At 41.1% G+C, this 25,913-nt stretch overlaps 1 protein-coding gene across 1 annotated transcript; it reads left to right on the top strand.

Moving 5' to 3' along the window:
• The first annotated feature begins 98 nt into the window (after positions 1 to 98).
• TNFSF10 (TNF superfamily member 10) lies at positions 99 to 18,515 on the top strand. The gene is made up of 5 exons (XM_002921589.4): positions 99 to 308; positions 6,015 to 6,152; positions 9,166 to 9,208; positions 14,476 to 14,580; positions 16,245 to 18,515. The coding sequence occupies exons 1-5, from the start codon at positions 186 to 188 to the stop codon at positions 16,694 to 16,696; spliced, it is 861 nt and encodes a 286-aa protein (XP_002921635.1). The 5' UTR covers positions 99 to 185; the 3' UTR covers positions 16,697 to 18,515.
• The last annotated feature ends 7,398 nt before the right edge of the window (positions 18,516 to 25,913 follow it).

Genomic DNA, 25,913 nt, shown 5'->3' on the forward strand with positions numbered 1-25,913 from the left:
ACATTCCTATAGAATGGAGAGAGCTTCCCGGAATCATCCTGTTTCTAGCCTGTCGTTTTCAGTTTCGTTTTGATTCTGTTTTTAAATCAACGAAACCTAAGAGGAGCTCCACCCCTGATTTGACAGCAAGAGCCTGCTGCCCGGCTGCCTGTGCAGCAGTGAGCCGTGGACGGGACTTCGGCGAGATGCAGGCCCCGGGGGGCCCCAGCCCTGGGCAGACGTGCGTGTTGACCCTCATCTTCACAGTGCTCCTGCAGTCCCTCTGTGTGGCGGTGACCTACATGTACTTCACCAGGGAGCTGAAGCAGGTCAGTACCGTGCACACGGTCCCCGACAGAGCCTCTCGGCCCCCCAGCCCCGGCTTAACTGCCTGTGTTTCCTCTTCTGTGAAGACTTTACAGGAGAAAAAGAAAGTTCCCTCTCTCTGCCTGTGGACCTTAACTGCTAATGCATAGGATTACTGAGGACCTTGCAAAAGTGTAAGTGGAAAGGATTGTGTGAACAGAGCGCAGTTACAGAACTGGCTATGCCAGCGACTAGCAGCTGCAGGAACAAAACTACAGTGGGTTTTTTTTTCTCTTCAACAGTATGTGCATTTTATAATACTAGGAATTGAACTAAAATCACCACCAAGTCTTGGAAGGTCATCAGGTTTATCCTTTTCCCCCAAGAATTGGGGCGGGGGGTAAGTCCGATCTTTGAAGCATGTTTTCGCTTGAGATCTGTGGCATTTCTGTGTTGACAGTAGTGAGGGTAGAAAGGACTGGCATTTGTCTATCCCTCAGGCGCAGACGTGTCATGCATAAAGTCCATAATAAAGTCTGTTACCATATGGACTCTGCATTTTATGTTCATGACAAAATAATTGAAAATAAAACGATTGTTCTATGTCTGTGGTGGTCCAAGTATGAATGCAGGTACATTTGACAGAGAGGGGGAAATGTAGTGCCATTTTAGTTCCTGCATTTCTCAACGATATAAAACTTTTGGAACTATGAATGCAAGACGGCTGAACATAAACCAAGTCAGCTTTGGGCTTCTAATGTATGGTTTGACTAATCGTGTATTATATAGGAGAGAACTGTGAGCTGAAAGGAACTTTAGACACCCCCCACTTTATAGATGAGGAGACTGGAGACCCCCAGACAAAATGACCTATCTAAGCTCAGACAGGACTTCGGAAGCAGAGCTGAACTCAGGTCTTTGGGCACCTGCATAACTCTCCTTCCTCCACAGCAGGGTGTCCGCAGGGTAACATATTTGCACTCTCTGATGCACACTGCATCCTGCTACCTTATGCTAAAGCAACATTGCCTCTGCCAGCTGGCTAGGAAATGCCAGTAGAAGAGTCTAGGAAAAATACAAATCATCCAAATGCCATAGAGTGAGTATCTGTTAAGAAAATGAACTTTGTATATCCTGTGGAGTAAACATTGGGTTATCTCAAATAGTTGCAAATTTTTCCTTTGGATTTGGATGAAGTAGGCTCTTATTTGATTTGCAAGTAATCATGAAAATGATGGGCTACCCTCAGATGACCCAGGAAGTCAGCTTTGCTCTAGGGCACATTCAGAAGAGCCTGGATATTTGTAACTAAAACATCAATGTAACTATAAACATGCCTCTGGTTCTAAGTCCACCTGAGGGGCTCGAATAGTGCTGTGTTTGTGAGTTTGGAAGTAGCATGTCCTAACCTTTGTTAACTTGGCAGGATTAAACAGAATGAGTCTCTGTATTACGCAAGTCATTGCCTCAGTTTGCTGACATTACAAGTTGGCCTAATTTTAAGGCTGACTTAACTAGTTCTTGACTGAACAGACTCATGCACTCCTCTGTGTATACGATCAACTGTTTTTTTTAATTCAAGTATAAAAATGGAAATTTTGAACAAAGCTTAACATCTCTCCACATGCACACATTTTTCTTGATTGCATAGTTACGTACTTATACATATATGTATAGACATGCGGAAGAATTCATTGAGAGTGCCAGAAAGGGAGGAGAATTAACAGATACTGAGCCCATACTGTGTTCCAGAAACTTGGCAAATTATTGCTCTATTTGACCCTCATAACAATCTTGTAAATAGAATTACCCCATTTTACAGATAAATAAGGCTCAGGGTGTTAGGTGATTTGCCCAAGATTATAAAACAGATTAAAGGGAAAGCCCAATGTTGAGCCCTGGCATTAAATGGGTGCTCAATAAAGTGTAACCATTGTAATTAGTACTGAGAAGTCTGTTGAAGTCATCACCCGCTTCATCAGGAACGCCTGCAAAGAAAAATGAATCTGAGTCTCTTTGTCTTTTTGTGTAGAATTTGGAAAAGCATATTTAACATAAGAATTAATTTCCTAAAGCAGATCGCAGATTCCACTTTGGCTGATGAAAATTTCCGGAAGATAAACTGAGCAAGGATTATGGGGAGTGTGGCCTAAGGAGGGCTGAGTAACATCTGATTGGCCTTCACAAAGAAGCACAAAGAAGCCTGTAGACTAGCAAGCCCAAACACTAAATATGGCCTTAGCCTCTAAAGTTTATGTCTCTCTGAGAACATTTTATGGCAAGGGGACTGCCTATCACTGCGGCATCACAGATGGGAAGGACAAAGGAGAAGGGGACCCTTAGCCACCAATCCCCGTAAATGGTTCTTTATGCTACTTGTGGCTTGCAGAAAATGATTCTCAGAAACTCATGTCAGGGCAGCAGAGACCGTCAGTGCCGCCAGCTCGAAGTCTCCGAGCCAGCTGGCAAAGGAGTCAAGCTGGCAGGCCACAAGCCCTGCCAAGGACAGGTTGGCCCTGGCCTAGACAACCACCATGTTTGTGATGGCACGAACAGCAGTCATGGTGGAAATCCACCTGTCAGGGCTTCTGGAGCAGAAGAGCAGGACCTCGGTGCAAAAGCTCTTTGAGTGGCGTGCACACGAAAATAGCACACGTGCTCCCCCACCCCCAACCCCCATATGTGGTTAATGAGAGAATAGCTCTAGTCTGAAGTATGCTTCAAGAAATTCATGCTTTGAAGTGGGAAGGATGTGGAGAAACAGGACAGAGAGGGACTCATCACATTAATCACCATGAATCATTCTTAAAACCACCACGGCTCCCCCTCGCTCATGCATCTAGTCCCCAGCACTGGCCAAAGTCTGTAGAAAAAACCACTGAGTATGATAATGCAAGAAACATGTGGGGGTGGGGAGGAGGGTGGGGCTCTCCCTCCGGGTTTCTGTTGTTGGAAAATCAGCATTTATGCATAAAATGTCTAGAAGGTGAAATACCAAAACGTCGATCATTGTGAACTCCAAATGGTATGATTATGGATACCTTTTTTCCTTTTTATTTTTCTATATTTTATCAATTTTCTGCAGTGAATGCCATAAAAAATATCTATGCTACCTACATATGATTTTTATGTAGACTTAAAGAATGTGACATTTTTATATAGTCTTAAGAGAAAACAACCGTACACACAATTGCCCACATATGACCCTGCGAACAAGAGACACCATCTGGAGGTTAAGAAGTACAGTTAGGGTGATTTTAGCGGGGTTTTTTTTTTTGTTTATTTTTCATTTAGAAAAGCATTCTTTATTTTTCTGTATTTTGCAGGTTGCCTGTGTTCCATCGATGTTTCTAAGCTTCATTAAATTTGGGGTAACAATGGAGTCACGTTAACTTGTCAACCTCCCTCCCCTGTAGACCTAGGATCTTACTCAATTTTCAGGGTTCTCCCTCCCACCTCCTAGAGGTGTTTCTGGAAAATCCCCAGAGGGCATCCAGAGCCACTAGCCTCAGCTGGTTCTGGCCTGGGCTGGGCCCTGCTGCATTTCCACCCTCTCAGCCTCCTCTTCAGTTCCAGGAAGCTGCCGGCCACCATTACTGCGTAGTCCCCAGGCAGCTCTCGTCAGCACTGCTTCGCCAGCCCCTGGCCCTAGCTTCTCCTGTTCTTCATCCTTTCATGCTGAGGCAGCTTCCAACTGCTGTGAAGTAAGAAAATAAGTCACCCTCCTCTCTGTGTCACACACATCTTTTCATCTCAACAAGTTATAGAAGTTTGTGAGCCTGTTTATTCAGTTTCATCAAAACAATGTCTGGCCCAGAACACCCAAACTGTTGTGTTGGGACAGCGTCCAATGTAGCTAACGTGCTCTTCCTGGAACTTCTCTCTGGCCTTGTACTGAATCCAGCTCCTCCTCTCTGACCCTTCCCATCCCCTGGATGTGTTCTCATATTTGCTGGATATGTTCTCGTATTTCTAAAGCATACCTAATTGAATTCCTTCCTAGGAAATGCTTTTTCGCTCCCACATATATTGGAGATGCATATAGACGTCTACAGGAGAAGAGCATGGGGAGGGGAGGGGCAAAGCAATGTTGTCTAACTCCACTGCTGGTCATATCTCCACTCAGGTGGCCCCAGCTGTCACTGCCATGACATCTACTAGGTTGAATGTTTTACTCTTGTAATTAAAAACAGGAAGAACGAAAGTAAACATTTATTTAAAAGTAAATGAATGCCCTATGCTAGAGTATGTGGAAAGGAATTCATCAACTCGGGTTTGTACTTTTGCACTTGATGGAGCTTGATCAAAAGTCCGAGGGGTACGTGGCTGGGCACAGAACAACGTGACTCTGCCTGGAGCCTCTCATAAACAACTTATTTTGATTTGGAATGAGATTGTCTTTTTATAGGAAGGAGCATCATTAAGTTTGATCTTTCCTTCAAGCTTTGGAGTCCCTTAAGTTCAAACAAGAGATAAAAATGGCCATTTCCCCATTTATTTCTCCAGAGGAAGGCAATTCAGATTTGAACAGGGAAATAACATCTCTTCAATCCCAGTTCTTAAAAATAAAAACAGGAAAAAAGAAAAAACCTAATGTCCGCCCTTGAATGGACTTCCCATTTTCCTTTGTAAAATTAACCAGTTATCAGCCTGGAATGTGCTAGATGGTTTGGGACATATGCAGGCATGCATTTGTGCTTGCTCGTGAGTGTGTGCACGTGTGTGCGTGTGTGTGTGTGTATACATGTGTGTATGTGTGTTTAATATCAAGCTAGGACTCTGTTGACAATTACCTGGCCATTGTAAATGTTTGCTCTCAATCAGAAGGAGGGGGCAAACCTTCCAATTGTGTTTCACGTGTCTGCAGGTAAATCCCTAACTAGTGTGGACATTTAGTAAAACAACGTTAAGATTTCCAGTGGCAATATGTTCTAGATTCTGCCATCCAGAGCAGTTGAAGTCACAACAGTAACTAGAATTTACTTAATGCCAAAAGCTCAGATCGAGAAACAGAACATTACCTCACCCCAAAGGCCCCAAAGGATTTGTTTAATTTTTTATTTAGGATCCTGGAATTTAAATGAGCTCTATTGCCTACCTTTTTTTTTTTTTTTTTTTTTTTTTTTGAGAGAGAGAGAGAGAGAGAGCAAGAGAGAGCCTAAGTGGGTAGGGGCAGAGGGAGAGGGAGAGAATCTTAAGTAGGCTCCATGCTGAGCCCAGAGCCCAATGCAGGGCTTGATCTCACAACCCTGAGATCACGAAATCTGAGCTGAAATCAAGAGTCAGAGGCTTAACAGACTGAGCCACTCAGGCACCCCTCTATTGCCTACTTTGTACCTAGGTGGTTTCCCACCTTTAGAATGGGTTCCTCACCATCCCAGAGCTGGAAAGGACCTCAAAGATCACCACAATGAACCAGCTCAAAAATCAAATGAAAAACAGACACAGAAGAGAAGAAGCAATTTGCTGAAGGACACACCGTGGCAGTGAAGGGCATTGTGACCCAGGATGTCTGGCCCACACCTGTAACCTTTCCACCATATCCAGCTGCTTACTTGTATTCACAAGACAAAGCACAACATGTTTACTTTTATTTCAAGCCATGCGCTTATCTAAGGTGCCAAGACGTCTTTGAATCTGTCATCCATCAGTTCTTGCTTTAACTTGTAAATAAACACAAATAAACAACACTTGTGCATAATATTTTGTTATATCCCATCTTAACCCAGATGCAGGACAAGTACTCCCAAAGCGGCATCGCTTGTTTCTTAAAGGAAGATGATATTCCTTGGGACCCAAATGATGAAGAGAGTATGAACAATCCTTGCTGGCAAGTGAAGTGGCAACTCCGTCAGTTTGTTAGAAAGGTAGGTGGACCACCGGCTCACCCCCCAGCAGGCATGGCAGGTCGCAGGAGAGGGAACGCTTAAGATCATCAAGTGTGGGTGCCTCATTTTGCAAAGGAGGAAACTGAGGCCCAGAGTGTTTAAGTGATTTTCCCCAAATGCACAGAATTAGGAGAAAGTGGAACAGCACCAAACAGCGGGTCCTGGCTTACTCCTGGTAGAGAGTCACTCCTCTAATCCAGAGAGCCTCCCCATCTGGTCTAACCCTTTTATCTCCCATTGTGGAAATTAAGGCACAGACAGGGCAATGTGTTCAAGGTCACACGACAATAAAAGGTGTATGTGATTTTGTTGTCGTTGTTGTTCAGAAAACAGAAGAAGCCAAATACTGGTGTTCTATACTCTTCCAACCTTGTCGCTCTTTGGAATTAAACATATGTTTATTTTTGTATGCATGTAGAGATGAAGAAAGAGGTAAGGAAGACGGAAGAAAGAGATACTTTGAGAAATTGAAGGTGATGACATCTCAGTTTATAGTTAATAAATAACCAATTACAAATATCTGTTTGTGGAAGTTGCTTAAACAGGATCTCTAGCAGAAACACTATGTCAGCAAATAGTTTATGTTACTAAAATACATAGTTTTATCTTCTGCTTGTCTGGAAAGGTCGGATGAGAACATGGGTATGAAAATACTCTGTAAACAATGATACATCATTGTTTAAAAAAAAAAAAATACTGGGGACATTCCCAGGGCAGGAAGGAGGCATGTTTTGAAGATATGATTGTTAAGTCCATTGTTTGGTGCTCAGTCTGTCTTTACATAGAAACAATGTTATGCCTCTTGTTAGGGCTCCAATTTATAACCCAAGCAGTTCTCACAGTAGAGCCCAGATATCAACTAGGATGCCGTTTCTATAAGAAATGAAATCCGACCTCAACCTCACCTGGAGGCCAGGGCAGGGCGCCCACTGCGCCAAGCTATACTGAACCAGCTATGACTCCATTGCCGCAGGTGGTGAGGACCAGGAAGCCCGGGTGGCGGGCGGGGGAGGGGGGACAGGGCATCCTGAAGAGACTGAGGAATGGGACTTGGCAATCCCTGGGGTTAGTGGGGGCAAATCCACAGCTGGCAGGGGAGAGAAACTTAGAACTAGGGCAGAAATCTGGAGCCTGAGAAGGGGGCTGGATGCTGGGGCTGGGAGTGGGGGGTTAGAGAAGTAGCAGGGATAGACTTCACATGCCTCTTTCCTGCTGTTCTCTCTCTCCCTCCCATTCTCACACCCTGCCAACCAGAATAGGAATGCGAGAAGCTGGGAGAGGACACAGACGGGTGGTGGCAGGGTAGGGGGGAGTGATTTCCCATGTTTTTCGGGCACTGTTAATGGAAGAGATTATTTTCCAGTAGACGTCCTATCCCCATTCCATATGGTATCTCATTTAATCCTTACAGCTCTGTGAGGAAGGAACCAAGATTATTATCTTCCTCTCTCTCTCTTTTTTAAAGATTTATTTATTTATTTTAGAGAGAGTGAGCCTGAGGGTGGGGGATAGAATCTCCAGCAGACTCCCTGCTGAGCACGGAGCCCTACTTGGGGCTGGATCCCATGACCTTGACCCTGAGATCAAGAGTCCAACGCTCAACAGACTGGGCTCCCTCGTCCTCTATTTTTTAAAAAAATAAAGTTCGCATCAGTTAAGTAACTTGAGCAAAGTCTCCCAGAGCTAGTGATTGACACATTTGAATCTGGACCTTCTTTTTTTTTAAAGATTTTATTTATTTATTTGACAGAGATAGAGACAGCCAGCGAGAGAGGGAACACAAGCAGGGGGAGAGGGAGAGGAAGAAGCAGGCTTCCAGCGGAGGAGCCTGATGTGGGGCTCAATCCCAGAACGCCGGGATCATGCCCTGAGCCGAAGGCAGACGCTTAATGACTGAGCCACCCAGGCGCCCCTGAATCTGGACCTTCTGGCCAGACTGTCATCATTCCTCTATTCTGCTTCCCACACTATGGGAATTACCCTTCTCTCTTTCCTGCTCCTCCTTCTTCCTTCCTTCCTTCTATCCCAGAATGAGAGAGATAGAGAGGCAATTCTGAGGCCACGTCTGGCTCCCTCCACCCCTCGCATGCCCTTTGTGCTAGAGGCAGACCCTCTCTTATCAGGTCAGGGCTTGAGACCGAGGGGAAAGCAGAGAGCTTCTGGTTTGGGGTGGGAGTACAGAGGAGGGGAGTTTCTGACAGTTTCAAAAGGAACAACAATGGCAGGAAATGAGGGCAGTGAAGGACAAAGGCCCAGATGACAGAACTAAGTGGAGGGGACTTTAAGCCACGGATGCACTCAGCATTAGCTCATCTAATAGAAAGGCTAAGGTTTCCCTCTTTCTTACTGATTTTCCCCCACAGGTTAGTTCAAAGAAGGTGATACTCGTTGTTTAGTAAAGGTATTGACATTTGGTGAAATATGTTTATATGAAGAATGCCCTGGCCACATGTCCAAAATGTGCGAATGACCCAGTGTTGCCAGGTCCTGGCTTACTGGGCTCTGTATGTCTCTGGGCCTCATGAGAGAGAGGAGGTGTGCCTTACACCTTGAGGCTTGGGTCTGCCCAGCCATTCAAAGCCCCTGAACCCTATTACACAGTGCACTTACACACACACTTGTCTGCAGACACACGCCCCACAGGGAGAAAGTGAGGTGGCCTGGGTGCCACATCCAGTAGCCTCAAGGAAGTTTGGGGAACATTAGCCTCACCTAATTTGCCAGATGGCACCTTCTTCCTGGGCTGCTCCAGGTGTGGCCTTTTGAAGACTCCATCCAGAAACAGAACTTTCCACATTTGCCTCTGCCTCAGGATTCACCCCAGCTCCCCCCCAACCCCACGCAAACCCTGTGCTTGAACGACTAAAGCTTCCGAGGTTCCGACCTGACATAGAAATTACATCTTAGACATCCGCAAGAAGGGCCGTAGACATTCTGTAGTCAGTTGAAATTTTTAGGGAAATTAACAAGCTTTATTCAATACTGTTTGCAGATGATTTTGAAAACCTATGAGGAAACCATTCCTTCAATTCCAGGTAGTATTTTTTGTTTGTTTGTTATTTTAATTTTCTACTGTCGACTTCATGACAGGCTGAATAGCTCTCCAGCCCTTTTTCTCTGCTTCCATCTACACATCTCCCCTCAGACTGCGACTTAGTGTCTCAAGCCACCTGATTCTTTTTTCCTATTTGTGTTGGCAGTTAGAAAGCTTACAGCCAAATCTGGGGCCCCAGCTGTGGTCAAAACTTTGTTTCATCTGAATCTTGTTTTTCCAACATGCATTTCCTTTCACCTCAATTTCTTTAGTTATTTATCTTTTACTTTCAAATGTGTCATAAATAAGTCATCTAAATCCTTTCTGGAACATGGCTAGAGGTAAGATAAATAAGGGTCCCAACGTAACCCGTCTTCTCTGCTTCTGACCACCATGAGGTTCTATGCCTTTCTTTATGCAACAGCCCCTTGCGACCCTCACTTCATCATCTTTCCCAGCAATCCTTTACCCACCCACACTTTTCATCTTGAGATCCCGCAGCCATGCCCATCTTCCTGTAACTGGTCAGCAGCCTGCTTTTGACCCACGTTCCCTTTGAGGGCTGGCTTCTTCCGTTCCTGTCTTCTCATACACCTGGCTCCTTCTCAGTCTCATCCTATCACATCACTGTTACCTTTTCAGAGAAGATTTCCCTGGCTACCTTTCTGAGTAAGTTCCGTCACACCCTGCTATTCCTATCGCACTTATCTTGTTCATTTCCTTTTATTTTTATATATTTTTTATCTGTGTGCCCTCTGATTCCCTACCTGATTAAAGATCCACAAAGATAGAACACGTGTCTGTTTCTCTCATCTGTCTATACCTAGCACCTAAATTAATGCTCCAACCCTAGTCGATTCTTTTATCCCCCTGGCCCTGAGGTCTAATACCTTCTGTGTGCATGTGTGTGTATTTTGATTGAGATGAAATTCACGTAACACACAAGTAACTTTTTTGAGGTATCATTCTCATTTTATTTGTTCATTGAAGTATAGTTGACATACAACATGATATTTCAGGTGTACACCATGGTGATTTGACATTCACATACATTACAAAATGCTCACTGCAGTAAGTATGGTTACTAGCTGTCACCGTACAGAGTAATTACAATATTACTATCTTCCCTGTACCGTATTTTATATGACGGTGACTTAGTTGTTTTATAACTGTACCTCTGAATCCCCTTCACCTGTTTCACCCATCTCCCCAACCCACACCCTTCTGGCAACCACCAGTTTGTTCTCTGTATTAATGTGTCTGTTTGTCTTGTTTTGTTTGTTTTTAGATTCCACATATAAGTGAAATCTTACATTACTTGTCTTTATCTGTCTGACTTATTTCACTTAGCATAATACCCTCTAGGTCCATCCATGTTGTGTCAAATGGCTAGATTTCATTGTCTTTTATGGCTGAGTAATATTCCATTGTGTATCTATACCATAGCCTCTTTATCCATTCATCTTATGAATGGACACTTGGGCTGCTTCCCTATCTTGGCTACTTTAAATAATGCTGCAATGAACATAAGGGTGCATGTATCTTTTCAACATAGTGATTTCATTTACATTTTCTTGGGATAAATATCCAGAAGTGGAATTGCTGGATTGTATGGTTTTTCTGTTTTTAATTTTTTCAGGAATTTCCATACTGTTTTCCAGAGTGGCCGCACCAATTTATATTCCTACCAGTAGGGCAGTGGGGTTCCCTTTTCTCCACATCATTGCCAACACTTGTCGTTGCTTGTCTTTTTGTCGTTAGCCATTCCGACAGGTACGAGGTGAGATCTCACCGTGGTTTGCATTTGCACTCCCTGATGTTGAGCGAGGCTGAGCACCTTTCCATGGCAGGGCAGGGGCAGATCTGGGGGGACACTGATCTCAGCCGAGCTGCTCTAGAGAAGTTTCTACCAGGATGGGCAGATTGGGTGGGGCAGGTCCACGGGGCAACGCCAGGCCGAGGCGAGTGGCGCTGGCAAGGTAGATGGAGAGAGTCAGAACTGGCACCGGTCAGCGAGTCAGGCCAGCTAGACAGAAGGACGGCAAGAGAAAAGGCCATCCGCACTTCTGTTCCCAAAGAAAGTTCCTACAGATGCCTGCCCTCCTAGCACGTGCCCTGAAATTAGTCAATACATCTCCTTCACTTATGGCCTAGGCACTTTTGAACCCCCTGCTTCTGTGCTGGGTCTTGGAATGAGTGAGTTTGTGTGCCAGCCCTTTAAAAGCAGAGTCTCGGTTTCCTATAGCCCTCTGGCTCTCCTGGAGGTGAGCCCCACTGATTTTCAAAGCCGGACATTGTGAGAGCTTGTCTTCCCAATGCAGGCCCCGGGCAGGGGGCCAGTGCCCCATGTGGGGCTTGAATCCCTTGCTCCCCAGGGAGAATTCCATACCTACATATCCTCCCTTCGCTTGTAGATCACCTCACCTTGAGGGTGGGTCCTGACCAGACCTTGTCGCTGCCTTTCAACTCTTCTCCATGTGGCTTTTTCTTTCTATCTTTCGCTGTGGAAGGCTGTTCTGCTAGTCTTCAGGTCTTTCTCGGAGAGAGTTGTTCTGTATGCGGTTGTAGCCTTGCTGTGTCCACGGGCGGACGGGAGCCCAGGTTCCTCTCGCCCACCACCTTCGAAAACATTACGATTCACCATTTTGAAGTGCCCAGTTCAGTGGCAGATGGTGCGTTCACAGTCTCGCACCACCACAATCTCTCTCCACGTAGAAGGTTCTTAATACATATTTTTAAATGAATATGTAAATCAAAAAACTATTGAATATTTGCTACTTCTTCACATTTGGTTCAGCATAGCCCCATTTTCCCATAGAACACATATAGCAGAGACTGCCATCCTTGGGCACCCCAGTCTGGCAGAGAAGAAACAGTTCTTTATGTAAGTGCTGTAATGATGTCTTTCTACTTTTCAGCTCTCCTTTTTCAATACAGTAAGCTTCCTCATTGCTAACAACTCCCATTTTTCTTTATTAAATAGGCTTTATTAAACATGAAGGATAAGACCTAGTCCCGGGGTCTACACATTCTTTCTGATTATTTCCCCAAAAGTGGAAGTGGTAATCAGAACATTGACCACTCCCCCTCTTCTGAGGAGGCACAGGAGATCCATGGTCTACAGTAGATGCCTGTACTATTTTCAGGGTTGTAAGAAGAATATTCTTTTCTAGTCATCACAATAAGATGTGGAAATCACGTGCTAATCAGTATACCAAGATTTACTCATGACACCCAAATAGACATATTCACGGGTCCCTTTTCCACAAAGTGCTTGCTGTAGCCAGTAGGAAATCTCCTCTTTGTTATTTACTTATTTATTTACTTATTTATTTATTTATTATCTATCAAAATCTCCTCTTTAGAATTTGCTTTTATATTTAGGCTTTCCCATATCCCTGTATCCTTGCAATCACCTCAAATGTTAGATATTTATAATTGAATTCTGTTATTGAATATTTTAAAACAAAGTGCTAAGGTCTATGGCAGGCAAAGCATTATGAATTATTTAATAGTGGAAGTTAAAGGTGAATGGATACAACAACCTTGAAAGCTGAGCATTCTGGGAGTATTATGTAATTGATCATGCATTCCCCCATGATATGTTGGGGCTTCAGGACTGTAGAAATGCCCACCCATCCTGAATAAGTAACAACTTGTACCAGGTAGATGGAAGACATTCTCATTTCTTATTCATTCGTTTCCTATGAAATTTTACCACCTCCTTTCAGTTTCCCCTCCTACTAGCCTCGATTAAGTCTTCCTATTCTCAGTCCTGATCAATTATAGTCTAGTAACTTGCCAGTCTCCAGCCCTCCCACCTTCTACCCATCAAACCTTACTTTGAGATAGGATAACCTAAAGCATAACACATTATCTCTTCACTTCCCCTACCAAAATCTCACACAGTCTTTCCGAGTCCTGTATGATCCAAATCTCTTAGCTTAACATTCAAATCCTCTATCATTGGGCTCCTCATTCAAGCCTGAAACTGAACTCCTCCCATGCTGTGGTGCAGGAATGCTTTGTGCATCTTGCCTCCAGCCCCTGTCCTCGATCTCTGAGAATGCCTTTCTTCCGTCCCTCCCTTCCCAAGTCTGCCCATCCTCATCCTGTTCAGATCACTATCCTTGCCCCTAATATTTGCTTGCATTCATTTGTCTCTAATTCTTTCTCCTTGCTTCTAAAAGGGTGCCTGGCATAGATGTGATGGGCACTTTGGTTTGTTGGAGTAAGCCTTAGCACAAACCCTCCCCTGACCTCAGTCCTCCAATAAATAGAAATCTTTCCTTCTTCTGAACACCCATCACCCTTTATTTATATTTCTCACAGGTAAATTTTTCACAGTCTAGTTCATATCTTTCCTAAAAGACTGTAAGTCCTTTGAGGGCCCAGTCAGTGTAATCAGTGATTCGTCCTGGCATCTGCTGTCTAGCATAGTGCAGTGTCTCGTTCCCGGCAATATTTGCTTGATGAAAGAATATCATTTATCTTAGCAACCGGTGTCAGCACACTGGGGAAGTTTGAGCTGATGTTTTTAAAAGGGTAATTTGTTGAATTTGTATATTTAAAGGCTCCTCCAAAGTACTGCAGAATGTGATCAATAAGTGTTATTTGTTTATTATGATCTATGAATTAGTGATTTGTACGTTTATATACTGATTGTCATGGCCAGTATGCCGATTCATGTTTCTTTTAGGGGGGCGGGGGGATGACTGCTGGATACCAGTTTGTAGCATCTGTGAACCACTGTTGTCACTGCTACTCCTTTAGAGTCAGGGTCCCTCTGATCGTTTCTATATATAACTCAAAGTAGAAACGCGCATTGAGGAATTGGTTGGTTTGTGCACAAATCACCAAGTTATTTATATATTTGTATTTATAAATAACTTGGTGATTTATGCATTTTAAATGACTCAGCAGAATTATTACATGTCCACAGTTATTTATTTATTTGTTTGTTTGCTTTGGAAAAGGGCCAGAATCTTCATTTTGTTATATTCTGGATGGGCCTTACCTTTGAGATGCTGATAAATTCTGACCCAAGTTATTGCTTATTCTTCTCATCTAAAATACTTTCGAAATTAAACATAGGCTGGAATAGATGAATCATCACGTTAAAATGTAGGCTGTTTTTATGAAAGCCCGTACAGTCAACTTTGGAAGCCCAGTGTGCTTACAATGTCTGAATGACAGCGGCTCTGAATAGCAATGTATTTGAAAAGTGGTTTGACAAGTGCTGAAGATTCTTTGTCATTTTTCTTTTAGAAAAGCAGCTAAATATTCCTTACGTAGTAAATGAAAGAGGTCTTCAGAGAGTAGCAGCTCACATAACTGGAACCAGTCGGAGAAGAAGCACGTTTCCAGTTCCAAGTAAGAGAAACAAAAATTAATGGCTTAAAGGAAGGCAATGGAAAAATTAGTCCCAAATAGTTTATTCTTTTAACTTGTACATGAAATGTTGATATGGCTGCCTACAAAATGCTCAGGGGGAATCGGGGCTCAGATCGCCTCTTTTCAGAAGCAAGATCACAAGACAAATAGCTCAATAACTGCTCTCAGAAAAATTATGTGGTGGGAGAACTTTCTCTTTGAGTTGCCCATGACCCTATTTGTGCTTTTCTTCTTCTTCAAAGTAATTTCTCTTTCTCACTCCCATCAAATCTTCCTCCTCTTCAAAGGTTCTCAATCAGTTATTTACTTTCACCATGAGTCACTAGGTATTCCTTGGGGCATTTGTATTCCATTGAATTATGGGAAGTTGCAATATTTGACCATTTTTCACTCACAGATATGCCAATTTCATATATTTAACCAAATATGGTAAGCCTATTTCTTACCTAAAGAATCGGTGTCCACTAGTAATGCAACAGTGTGAGAGTCTTACGGTCTAAATAGCCGTGTTGGAATACCAGCTCCTCTTTAGCTAGATAAATGTTTCGAGCAAATTACCCAATCAAATCAGGCTTCAGTTTCTTCATATACAAAGTAGAGATAATCTTTACATCATAAAATACTGAAGATTAGCACAGGCAAAACTCCTGTGTATTGTAAATACTCAATAGATAGTTTGCTTTTATTATTATGAGAGGTTTTATCCCAAGTTAAAGAAATTTCAGATATCAGTTAAAATATGAAAAGATTATGGGATTTTTTTTTCATTTTTGGGGGGGCAGTTGCCTTCCTGGTATTCCTGAACTCATTCTTTATGAATGATTGACATGTTCTGCCTATAAGTGAGATCATTATTGTAATGTTACATTATTATAATATTACTGTTCATCAAGAAACATAATAATTGTTTTACACTGTTGAAAAACTAAATTTTGCACCAATCATGGAAATGAGCCCAAAGTTTAAAGGAATATCATATTTTGGTAGAGCCCTTTTCACTCAAAGTCTTTGGGAATTAAAGATCCAAGATCTGAAGATCTTTAAAGCTGGGCTCTCTTTGCCAAACCATGCGCCCTGTCTTACTGCGGAGTAGAGATGCTTTCTGCTTGAATGGCGCCTTTGACTCTGGATTGCTGAGAAAGACCAAGAAGGTACCCAAAGAAACCCAAAGAAATAGCAATAAGTTCTGAGCTCCAGGCTTAAAGAAATAGATACGGGGTTTTTTTGTTTTTTGTTTGTTTGTTTGTTTGGTTGGTTGGTTTCCTTTCATGTTACTCATTTGAGCTCACCATCATTGGAAGGGAGGCAGGGATTTGGGACAGAAGTTCTGCCCCAGAGTAAAGATTGCCATCTGAGTTCATCATCCCCTACACTACAGTTTAGAGCAGAGTGTGGCAGGCGTGGCCTAAGTGGTGGATGAAGTACAGAAAAGCAAGGGACTTCCAACAGATCACAATGATACAGTAGCCTCTAGATTCCTATAAGACTGAAATTTATGTAAGATTGAAGGAGCAAGAAGTTTTATATTAGATTGAAATTCTTTAAAATCCCAACCAAAAAATTGGCTAGCCACAGCTACTGAGATAATTCTTAACTTTGCTACAGACTTCTTTTAATTTTCTTTCTCTCTAAACTTCATCCAGGCTCCAAGAATGAAAAAGCTTTGGGCCAGAAAATAAACTCCTGGGAGTCATCAAGAAAAGGACATTCATTCTTGAGTAATTTGCACTTGAGGAATGGAGAGCTGGTTATCCATCAAAGTGGGTTTTATTACATCTATTCCCAAACATACTTTCGATTTCAGGAACCTGAGGAAACTTCGGGACCAATTTCAAAGGAACAAAACAGAAAGAAAAACAAACAAATGGTACAATATATTTACAAATACACAAGTTATCCTGACCCTATACTGCTGATGAAAAGTGCTAGAAATAGTTGCTGGTCTAAAGATTCTGAGTATGGACTCTATTCCATCTATCAAGGTGGGATATTTGAGCTTAAGGAAAATGATAGAATTTTTGTCTCTGTAAATAATGAGCAATTGATTGACATGGACCAAGAAGCCAGTTTTTTCGGGGCCTTTTTAATTGGCTAAATAATCTGCAAAGAAAAAAGTGACCATTCACAGCAAAGCAAGAAGTCTGAGCAAATCCACTTCTACCAAAAGACCGGAAAAGCAACACACACCTCTCTAATATTTCTGAAAATGACCAAGTCATTCTAAGATAGCGAAATGGCCTAAAGACCTTTCAGGGCTCTACCAGATACCAGTTTGCTAGCAGAAATCTAGAAGATTCTGTTTCCAAACACTTGTGTAGCAATAAACAGCTGTCTTCATTATCTACTCTTGTGAAGATGCTAGAAGAAAGATTAATGATCCATATCTTTTTTTATGGAGGCTTCACAGCCAGTGTGGAGCCCAACATGGGGCTTGAACTCATGACCCTGAGATCAAGAGTTGGACACTTAACCAACTGAGCCATCCAGATGCCTAATGATCCATCTCGTAAGTAGTATATCACCTTGGTCGCTTCCAGGTTACCATAAGGGACAACACTGCCAAAGTTGAAAAAGGGGGAACCACTAAAACCTCACAATCTTGGGAGGTAGCCTCTGTCAATATATGCGGTGTGCAAAGGGTGTTTGCATTGTGCATGACCTCACAGGAGGTATCTCATACATCTGGATTTGATGCAAATAAGAACATTCTACTCAAAATAATATCACTTTGTATAAAAAAAAACAAACTAAATTTATGCTCAGTGAACAAGGAACTATTTGTGAATGGCTTGTGCTTTTCACTACCAAAAATCAAGCCGGCCAAAAGCACTGATAATATTTTTGATAAAGGACTCTATGATGAGTAAACAGCTAATGAGAAATCAGGGAATTCGGTCTCATGGGAGCAGGAGGAGACATGGGAAAGTGGAAACGCCAAACACAGGTAAATTAGCAGAAAAGAGCCTAAGAAAGATCTGGTCCCCCGCCCCTCACCCTCCTACCCCATCCTCCACTCCCAATGTCATTGTCTAGCATACCTGCTTAAGGTCATTTCGGTGATTTGCCTCTGCGAGAAGAACAGCAGTTGCTTTTTTCTGCCAACATTATGACACAAAACATTTTATTTCACATTTAATCTAACCAGTTGGAGAAAAAAATGAGTTGGACTATTTGTCTAATCTCTTCTAATTATTGTCCTTAACACAACACAATTTATACTTTGGGGTCGCATGCTCAAACGTTCATTTAAACGTGTCTGATCCAATAGGTCTTTTTCAAAAAGGCTCATTTAGATTTAAATTTACAACATGCTACAGATACCTGGCACGTCTGGCCCTTCTTACTCTATTTTCTATAACACTAGTTAAGTTTTTACGTACTGACAAATTGACTTATTTGTTATTCTGTCTTTTGAAACCTGCCTCCTCTCACCAGAGTATAAGCATTGTGATAGCAGGGAATGTTGGGTCCTGCTCACATCTGTGACCTCAGTACCTGGACAGACCCTTCCCATAGTACCCACACGAAATATAGTTGTGAATAAATGAGTGACTGAGTGAACGAATACCTAATCAGGTGGGGAAAAAATTTTTAAAACGTCCACTGCCTCATCCCTCATACTGAAAAAAACTTGGAGGAATTTCAAAAGTAATCCCAAAGTGAGGAAAACCGTTTATTTTTTTATTTTTTTCAAGATCTGATTTTTGACCCAGCGTGTGGATTAAAAGCCACACGCTCCCCAACTGAGCCGCCAGAAGCCCCGAAGACCTTTTAAACAAGGGTTTAAAACTCAAAGAAAAAGACTGTAACATAAAACCTTGAAACGAAAGAGAAAATTAATGTTTACTCTATATTTTTATACTAAAATGTTAAGACGTTACTTTTTCAATAAAAATGACATGTTAAAATGTGCAGTTTTTGTTTAATACTTGCATTTGTTTTACAGTACCAAGATGATTAAAAATGGGAAAAAGGACTTCTAATCTCTTTTTCATGATCTTTTATCTGACATATCTTACAGAAGAAAGGAAGCAATTGCTCACTTTTTATTTAATGTGTTAAAATATGTCAGTCTTTTCTTTTAAGTTAATGCTTTTGTTATGGGTTGAATTGTGTCCCCAAAAAAAGATATGTTGAACTCCCACTCCCCAGTACCTCAGAATGTGACCTTATTTGGAAATAGGGTTGTTGCAGATATAATTGGTTAAGATGAGGTCAGAATGGAAAGAGTGGGTCTTTATAACAATAAGACCAGTGTTCTTTTTTTTTTTTTTTTTTTATTTTNTTTTTTTTTTAGATTTTATTTATTTATTTGAGAGAGAGAGAGAGAGAGAGAGTGGAGGGGGGGGATGAGCAGAGGGAGAGAGACAAGCAGACTCCGGACAGAGCACAGGGCCTGATGCAGGGCTCTATCTCATGACCCTGAGATCATGACCTGAGCTGAAATCAAGAGTGCACACTCAACGGACTGAGCCACCCGTGTACCCCAAGACTGGTATTCTTATTTAAAAAGGAAATTTAGAAACAGGCACACAGAGAGAACTCTGTGACAACAGAGGTAGAGATTGGAATAATGGCCGTCAATGGAAGCTAGGGAGAGACAAGGAAATATTCTACCCAGTCTCAGAGGAAAGATCTGAGACCCAGAGTCTCAGAACTCTGCTGACACCCCGATTTTGAACTCCTGGCTTCCAGAGCTGTGAGAGAATAAATTTCTGTTGTTGAAAGCCACTCAGTTTATGGCACTTTGCTCCAACAGCCCTAGAAAGTGAATACAGATTTTCATACTATGTCCAAGAAACCTGTTCGACTGATACTAGGTAGACATTGCCATATATTTTTTTTTCAAAAAGCTTTAGTTTGGCCTTTCGTGGTTTGATAGCAGCATTCAACTCTAATTTATGTGGGATGTGAGATAGAGATGTAATTTTATCTTTTACCACAGAAGTGGCCAGTTGTCCAACACTGTTCATTGGAGAATCCATTCTCTTCCCTACTGATTTTAATGGTTCTTCTCATATACCAAGCTCTCATGGGTCTCTTTCTGTGCTCACTTTTTTTTTTCCTATTGATCTAGTTGTCTATCTTTATATCCATACCATTTGGGTTTTTTAAATTGTGGTAAAATATACATAAAATTTATCATTTTAATCAATTTCAACTGTACAGTTCAGTGATATTAAGTACATTCACGCTGTTCTGCAACCATCGACACTATACATCTCCAGAATGTTTTTATCATCCCAAACTAAACCTTTGTACCCATTAACCATTCTCCCTTCCCTCAGCCCTTAGTAACCACCACACTGCTTTCTTTCTCTATGACTTTGACAATTTTATGTAAGTCATGTAAATAGAATTATACAATATTCATCCTTTTATGTCTAGCTTGTTTCACTTAGCATAATGTCTTCAAGGTTCATCCATGTTGAAGTATGTGTCAGAATTTTATTCCCTTTTAAAGCTGAATAATATTCCATTATATGTATATACCACATTTTGTTTATTCATTCACCTGTCTATCATATCATCTGGCTTTAGTGGTTACTTTGCTTTACTACAAATTTGCTTTACCTTAAAACTAGATATCTGGTATGTATGTTCACCTTCTTTAGTCCTCTATTTCAAAATAAGATAATCTATTCTTAGCCCTTACTTTTCTCTGTGAATTTAGAAACTGCTTGGAAGTTGTATGTGTAGACACACACATGCATGCATACATACACACAATCTTTTAGATATTTTGGTAGTGTAGGGGAGGAAAATGTTCTCTTTACCCTCTTAGGGTCTTCAGCTAAGCTCGAACATTAAACTGACATAAGGTAGATTAACAAGAAAAAAAAGATACAAGTTTTCATTATTATTATTTTGGGTGGAGAAACGACTAGAAAGGTAAGGGTTGGTTTAACAAGGTTCTGTCTATGAACCAGGTGATGGGGCTCTCACCAGACATGAAATCTACTGGCACCTTAATCTTGGACTTCCCAGCCCTCAGAACTGTGAGAAATGAATTTCTGTTGTTTATAAGCTATGGCAGTTTGTTGTGGCAGCCCAAACAGACTAAGACAAGGGGTGAAGAGATTATATGAAGAAATAATGGCCATAAACTTCCCAAATTTGAGGAAAGATGTAAATCTATAAATCTGAGAAGCTCAATGAACTCCAATCAGATATAAAGAGGTCCATACCAAGGCACATTATAATTGAACTGTCAAAGACAAAGAGAGACTCTTGAAAATAGTAAGAGAAAAATGACTTATCACAGAAAAGATAACAAGTCAATTTCCCAGCAGAAACAGTAGGGGCCAGAAGATGGTGGGATGATGTATTAAAATGCCGAAAGCAAAATAATGTCAACTGAGAATTCTATAGACAGTAAAACTGTCCTTCAAAAATGAGGGAGAAATTAAGATATTCCTAGATAAACAAAAGCTGAGCAAGCTCATTACCACTATACCTGCCCTCCAGAAGTGCTAAAGGGAATGCTTCAGGTTGAAATAAAAGGACCCTGTACAATAATTTGAAGCCATATGAACATATAAATATCTCTAGTAAAGGAAAATACATGATAAAATATCAAAACCATTACTGTTATGATTTTAGTTTGTAAAATTCATTTTTATTTTCTATAGTATTTAAAGTCGAATGCATAAGATAATCATAAATCTATGTTAATGGGTACAAAATATATAAAGATGTAATTTATGACATCAATAAATGCAGTGGTAGGGTGACAGAGCTATAAAGGAATAATTTTTGCATGCAGTTGAAATTAAGTTGGTATCAAATCAAATTAGATTGTTACAATTTTGGGATGTTAAATGTAATCCCTATGGTAACCCCAAAGAAAATATCTATAGAATATACACGGAAGAAAATGAGAAGGAAATCAAAACATGCCACTGTAAGCATTTAACTAAACGTAAAGGAAGGCAGTAATGGAGGAAGTGAGGAACCAAATGCTGTAAGACACACAGAAAACAAATAAATGGCATCTTTTAAATATACTGGATTAAACTACCCAATGAATAGGCATAGATTGAACATGTGAATAGAAGCAACAGTCACCCCAGAAGTAAAACAGCCAATTTGACTGAAGGGGAAAGAGATAAGAGGGAATGAAGGAAAGTTGTGAGATTTCTTAGATTTTATAGGATGGGACCATAGAGCTTTGAGCTGTGAACACACAGTGTTCTCCAAGTGAAGAGAAGAAGAAACCCTGAAATGATTCAGAGATCATTAAGTCTGCGCCCTTAGTATTAAGATGTGGAAATCTATTGCTTGAGTTTCAGCAGACCAGACAACCCATGCTCATATCTGTAGGAGCGGTGCCACCAAAGCTGTGGAGTCAGGACCACCCAGAGCCATAGAGGGCAGGCCTTTGACCAGCAGAGTGATGAGGTGTGGCCGTCTCCACCTAGATTTCAAAGAATGGACCCACCCAGAACTCTGGGCATCCAAACCAGATGGAAGATCACAGAGAGGATGAGGTCAACGCAGAGAGCCCCGTGCTGGCAAAATATCTAGTGGAGTCATGCCCCCAGAACCCCAGACCAACAGAGACCCCAGTGTATGATTTCAGACAGGGAAAGCTGCAGGTATGCAAACCCAACCCATGAAAGCTGCCATCTGGGCTGCCCCAGAAAAGCCATGGGGGCAAGGATACCCCAATATTCCCAGAAGATGCTACCCTCACCCCACTGGGCCTGGCAGGCAGAGCATCTAATTAAAGATTATTTAAGCCTTAATATTTGATGTTTGCCCTGTTGGGTTTGGACTTGCTGGGCCGCCTCTTTCTTTCCTATTTCTCCTTTTTGGAATGCGGAGTTTACCCTACACCTGTCCCGCCATTGTGTTTTGGAAGCACATGACTTGCTGTATTTCACAGATTCACAGCTGGAGAGCAATTTGCCTCAGAATGAACTGTACCTTAAGTCTAATCCATATCTGATTTAGACGATATTTGTATGAGACTTTGAACTTTAGAATTTTGAGTTGATGCTGGAACAAATTAAGGCTTTTAGGATTATTGAGATGGAGGGAATGAATTTTGCATGCAAGAAGGGCATGAATTTGGGAGGCCAGGTCATGAGAGCTCCACTTTCATGGGTGAGGTTAATGTGCTCATAGGGAAAAAAAAAAAAAAAAAGGCCTAAGAGAGATTCCTTGCCGCTTCTGTCATGTGAGGACACAACAAGAAGCCTTAGACCCAGAAGAGGGCCCTAACCTGACCACACTGGCAAGACCATCATCTTGACTTACAGCCTCCAGAACTGTGATAAATAAATTTCTGTTGTTTATAGGGCACTGGGTCTGTGGCATTTTGTTAGAGCAGCCCAGATGAACTAAGACACTCTCCAATCAAAAGGCACAGAGGAGATGAATAGAATTAAGAAATAAGATCCAGTGATATGCTGTCTACAAGAGACTAACTTTAGATTGACCTTCCTGACATATACAGAACAACTTCTGCTGGCTGGAAAGTTCTGTGTATGTCAGGTAGGTCAATCTGGCATATTGTCTTTCAGATTAATTGTTTCCATATTGATATTCTGTCTAAGTGTTCTACTCATTATTATAAATGGGATATTGAAATCCCTACTATTATTATATCGCTGTCAATTTCTCCCTTCAGATCTGCCAGTATTTATATATAGGGGTTCTGATGTTGAATATATATATATATACATAATTGTTATACCTTCCTGTTGAATGGAACTTTTATCATTATATAGTGACCTTCTTTGTCTCTAGACACAGTTTTTGACTTAAAGTCTATTTTGCCTTATATAAGTATAGCCACTCCTGGTTTTTTGGGGGGTTACCGTTTGCATGGAATATCTTCTTCTATCCCTCCATTTTCAGTTTATGTGTGTCTTTCAAACTAAAGTTAGTCCTTATAGACACCATAATCAATGGGAACAAACTGAAAGCTTTCCCTCTTAAGATCCAGCACCAGGCGAAAAAGCCCATTCTCACCACTTCTGTTCAACAGAGGACAGAAAGTCTTGGGACAGAAAATGGGTTCAGTAAAAGTTGCAGGATACAAAATGAACATACAAAATTAAGTCACATTTCTACACACAAACAACAAACTATCCAAAGAGGAAATTAAGAAAACATTTACATTTACAGTTGTAACAAAAAGAATAAGATCCTTGGGAATAAACATAACCAAAAAGATGAAAGATTTCTATACTGAAAATCATAAAGCGTGAAGATGAAGGAAATCGAAGAAGACACAGAAAAATAGAAAGACATTCTGCATTCGTGGATTGGAAGAATTAATATTGTTTAAATGTTTCTATTATGCTAAGTGATCTATGGACTCAATGTAATCTCTGTCAAAATCTTGATGGCATTCTTTACAGAAATACTTAAAAAAATCTAAGATTTCCTATGGAACCATAGAAGACCCTGAATAGCTGAGGTAAGTTTGAGCAAGAACAAAGCTAGAGGCATCACATTTCCAAATTGCAAAAATATATGACGAAGCAACAGTAATCAAAAACAGTGTGGCACTGGCATATGGATAGACTAATACAACAGTGGAGTAAGATTGAGAGTCTAACGATAAACCCATACATCTTTGTTCAACTGATTTCTTTTTAAGGATTTTATTTATTTATTTGACAGAGGAGACAGCACACTCACACAAACAAGGGGAACAGCAGGCAGAGGGAGAGGAAGAAGCAGGTTCCCCACTAGGCAGAGAGCCTGACATGGGGCTCGAACCCACACCCTGGGATCATGACCTGAGCTGCAGGCAGACACTCAACTGACTGAGCCATCCAGGGGCCCCAGTCCAATTGATTTTTGACAAGGGCGCCAATGACCTTCAATGGGAGAAAGTACAGTCTCTTAGTAAATGTGCTGGAACAGCTAGATATCCACATGCAAAAGGATGAAGTTGGACTTGTACCTCATGACATGTGCAAAATTAACTCAAAATGGATCATAGACCTATACATAAAAACAAAAAAAAGTATATAAGTCTTAGAAAAAAACATAAGAGTAAATCTCCATGGCCTTATATATGGCAATAGATTTTAGTTATGATGCCAACGGTATGAGCAACAGAAGAAAAAACAGAGAAAGTGGACTTAAAATTAAAAACTCTTGTACCTCAAAGAATTTTGTCAAGAAAGTGGCAAGACATCAGGAAAGTGAAAAGCCAGTGAACGGAATGTGAGAAGATATGGGCAAATCATGTATCTGATAAGCGACTTATATCCAGAATATGTAAAGAGCTCTTAAAACTTAACAACAAAAAGACAAACAACACAATGAAAAACTGGACAAAGGCCAAAACCACAATGAGATATCACGTTCTACTCTTTACGATGACTGCTATATAAAAACCACCACCACAACAGACAGTAACAGTTCTGGTGAGAATGTGGAGAAATTGGCACCATCGTTCATTGCTGGTGGTAGGAACATAAAATGGTGCAGCTGCTGTGGAAACCAATTTGGTGGTTCCTCAAAAAGTTAAACATAGAATTTACCACATGACCCAGCACTTCCCCTTCCTAAGCGTTACTCTAGGAGAAATGAAAACAGATACTCAAGCAAATACTTGTATGTACACGTTCATAGAAGCTCCATTCACAGAGGAAGAAAGAACCCACATATCCATTTTTATCCAGATAAATGAATAAATATCATTCATGTATATGTCACATCAATGTGACATATACACACAATGGACTATTACTCAGCCAGGTATATATTGTTTAGGATACATGTCTAGGAATGTGTAACGAAAATCACCGGTATGAAAAAGGAAAAATTCCAGGGCAAAAGGAGGGGATGGGAATATTGAGGAAGCATCAAAGGCAATGATAATGCTCTGTTTCTGAATCTAGGTTCACAGTGTGTTTCTCTTTTGTATCAAGTTTTACATCTTGAACATATATTACTAATATTGTATAAATTAAATTTTACCTGAATGGTATTGATAATCATGCCAAAGCAGAGATTTTGGAAGACAATACAGTATTCTTTAGTCCACCAACATGCTTTAAAAGAAAACTTTGTTTGGTCTTTTAAATTGCAAAAGAAATTCATCCTGTTTATGATGAGTGAAATGTAGAAATATATGAAGAAAAAGTTAAAAGTCAATGATCCCCCCCACTCTTCTCCCACCATGAAGAATCTAATGTTAAAATAATGTGACCTTTATGGGGCACCTGGGTGACTCAGTTGGTTAAGCTTCCGACTCTTGGATTCGGTTTAGGTCCTGATCTGATGGTCGTCGGATTAAGCCCCACATTGGGCTCTGCACTCGACGGGGAGTCTCCTTGAGACTC

The sequence above is a fragment of the Ailuropoda melanoleuca genome, chromosome 1 (assembly GCF_002007445.2).
Source record: "Ailuropoda melanoleuca isolate Jingjing chromosome 1, ASM200744v2, whole genome shotgun sequence".
Lineage (NCBI taxonomy): Eukaryota > Metazoa > Chordata > Mammalia > Carnivora > Ursidae > Ailuropoda > Ailuropoda melanoleuca.

Excerpts from the sequence above, each read along its gene's own strand:
- TNFSF10 (XM_002921589.4), top strand. The coding sequence starts at position 186 with ATGCAGGCCCCGGGGGGCCCCAGCCCTGGGCAGACGTGCGTGTTGACC. Across the intron at positions 309-6,014 it reads TCACCAGGGAGCTGAAGCAG|ATGCAGGACAAGTACTCCCA; the intron begins GTCAGTACCGTG and ends ATCTTAACCCAG. Across the intron at positions 14,581-16,244 it reads AAGCACGTTTCCAGTTCCAA|GCTCCAAGAATGAAAAAGCT; the intron begins GTAAGAGAAACA and ends AACTTCATCCAG.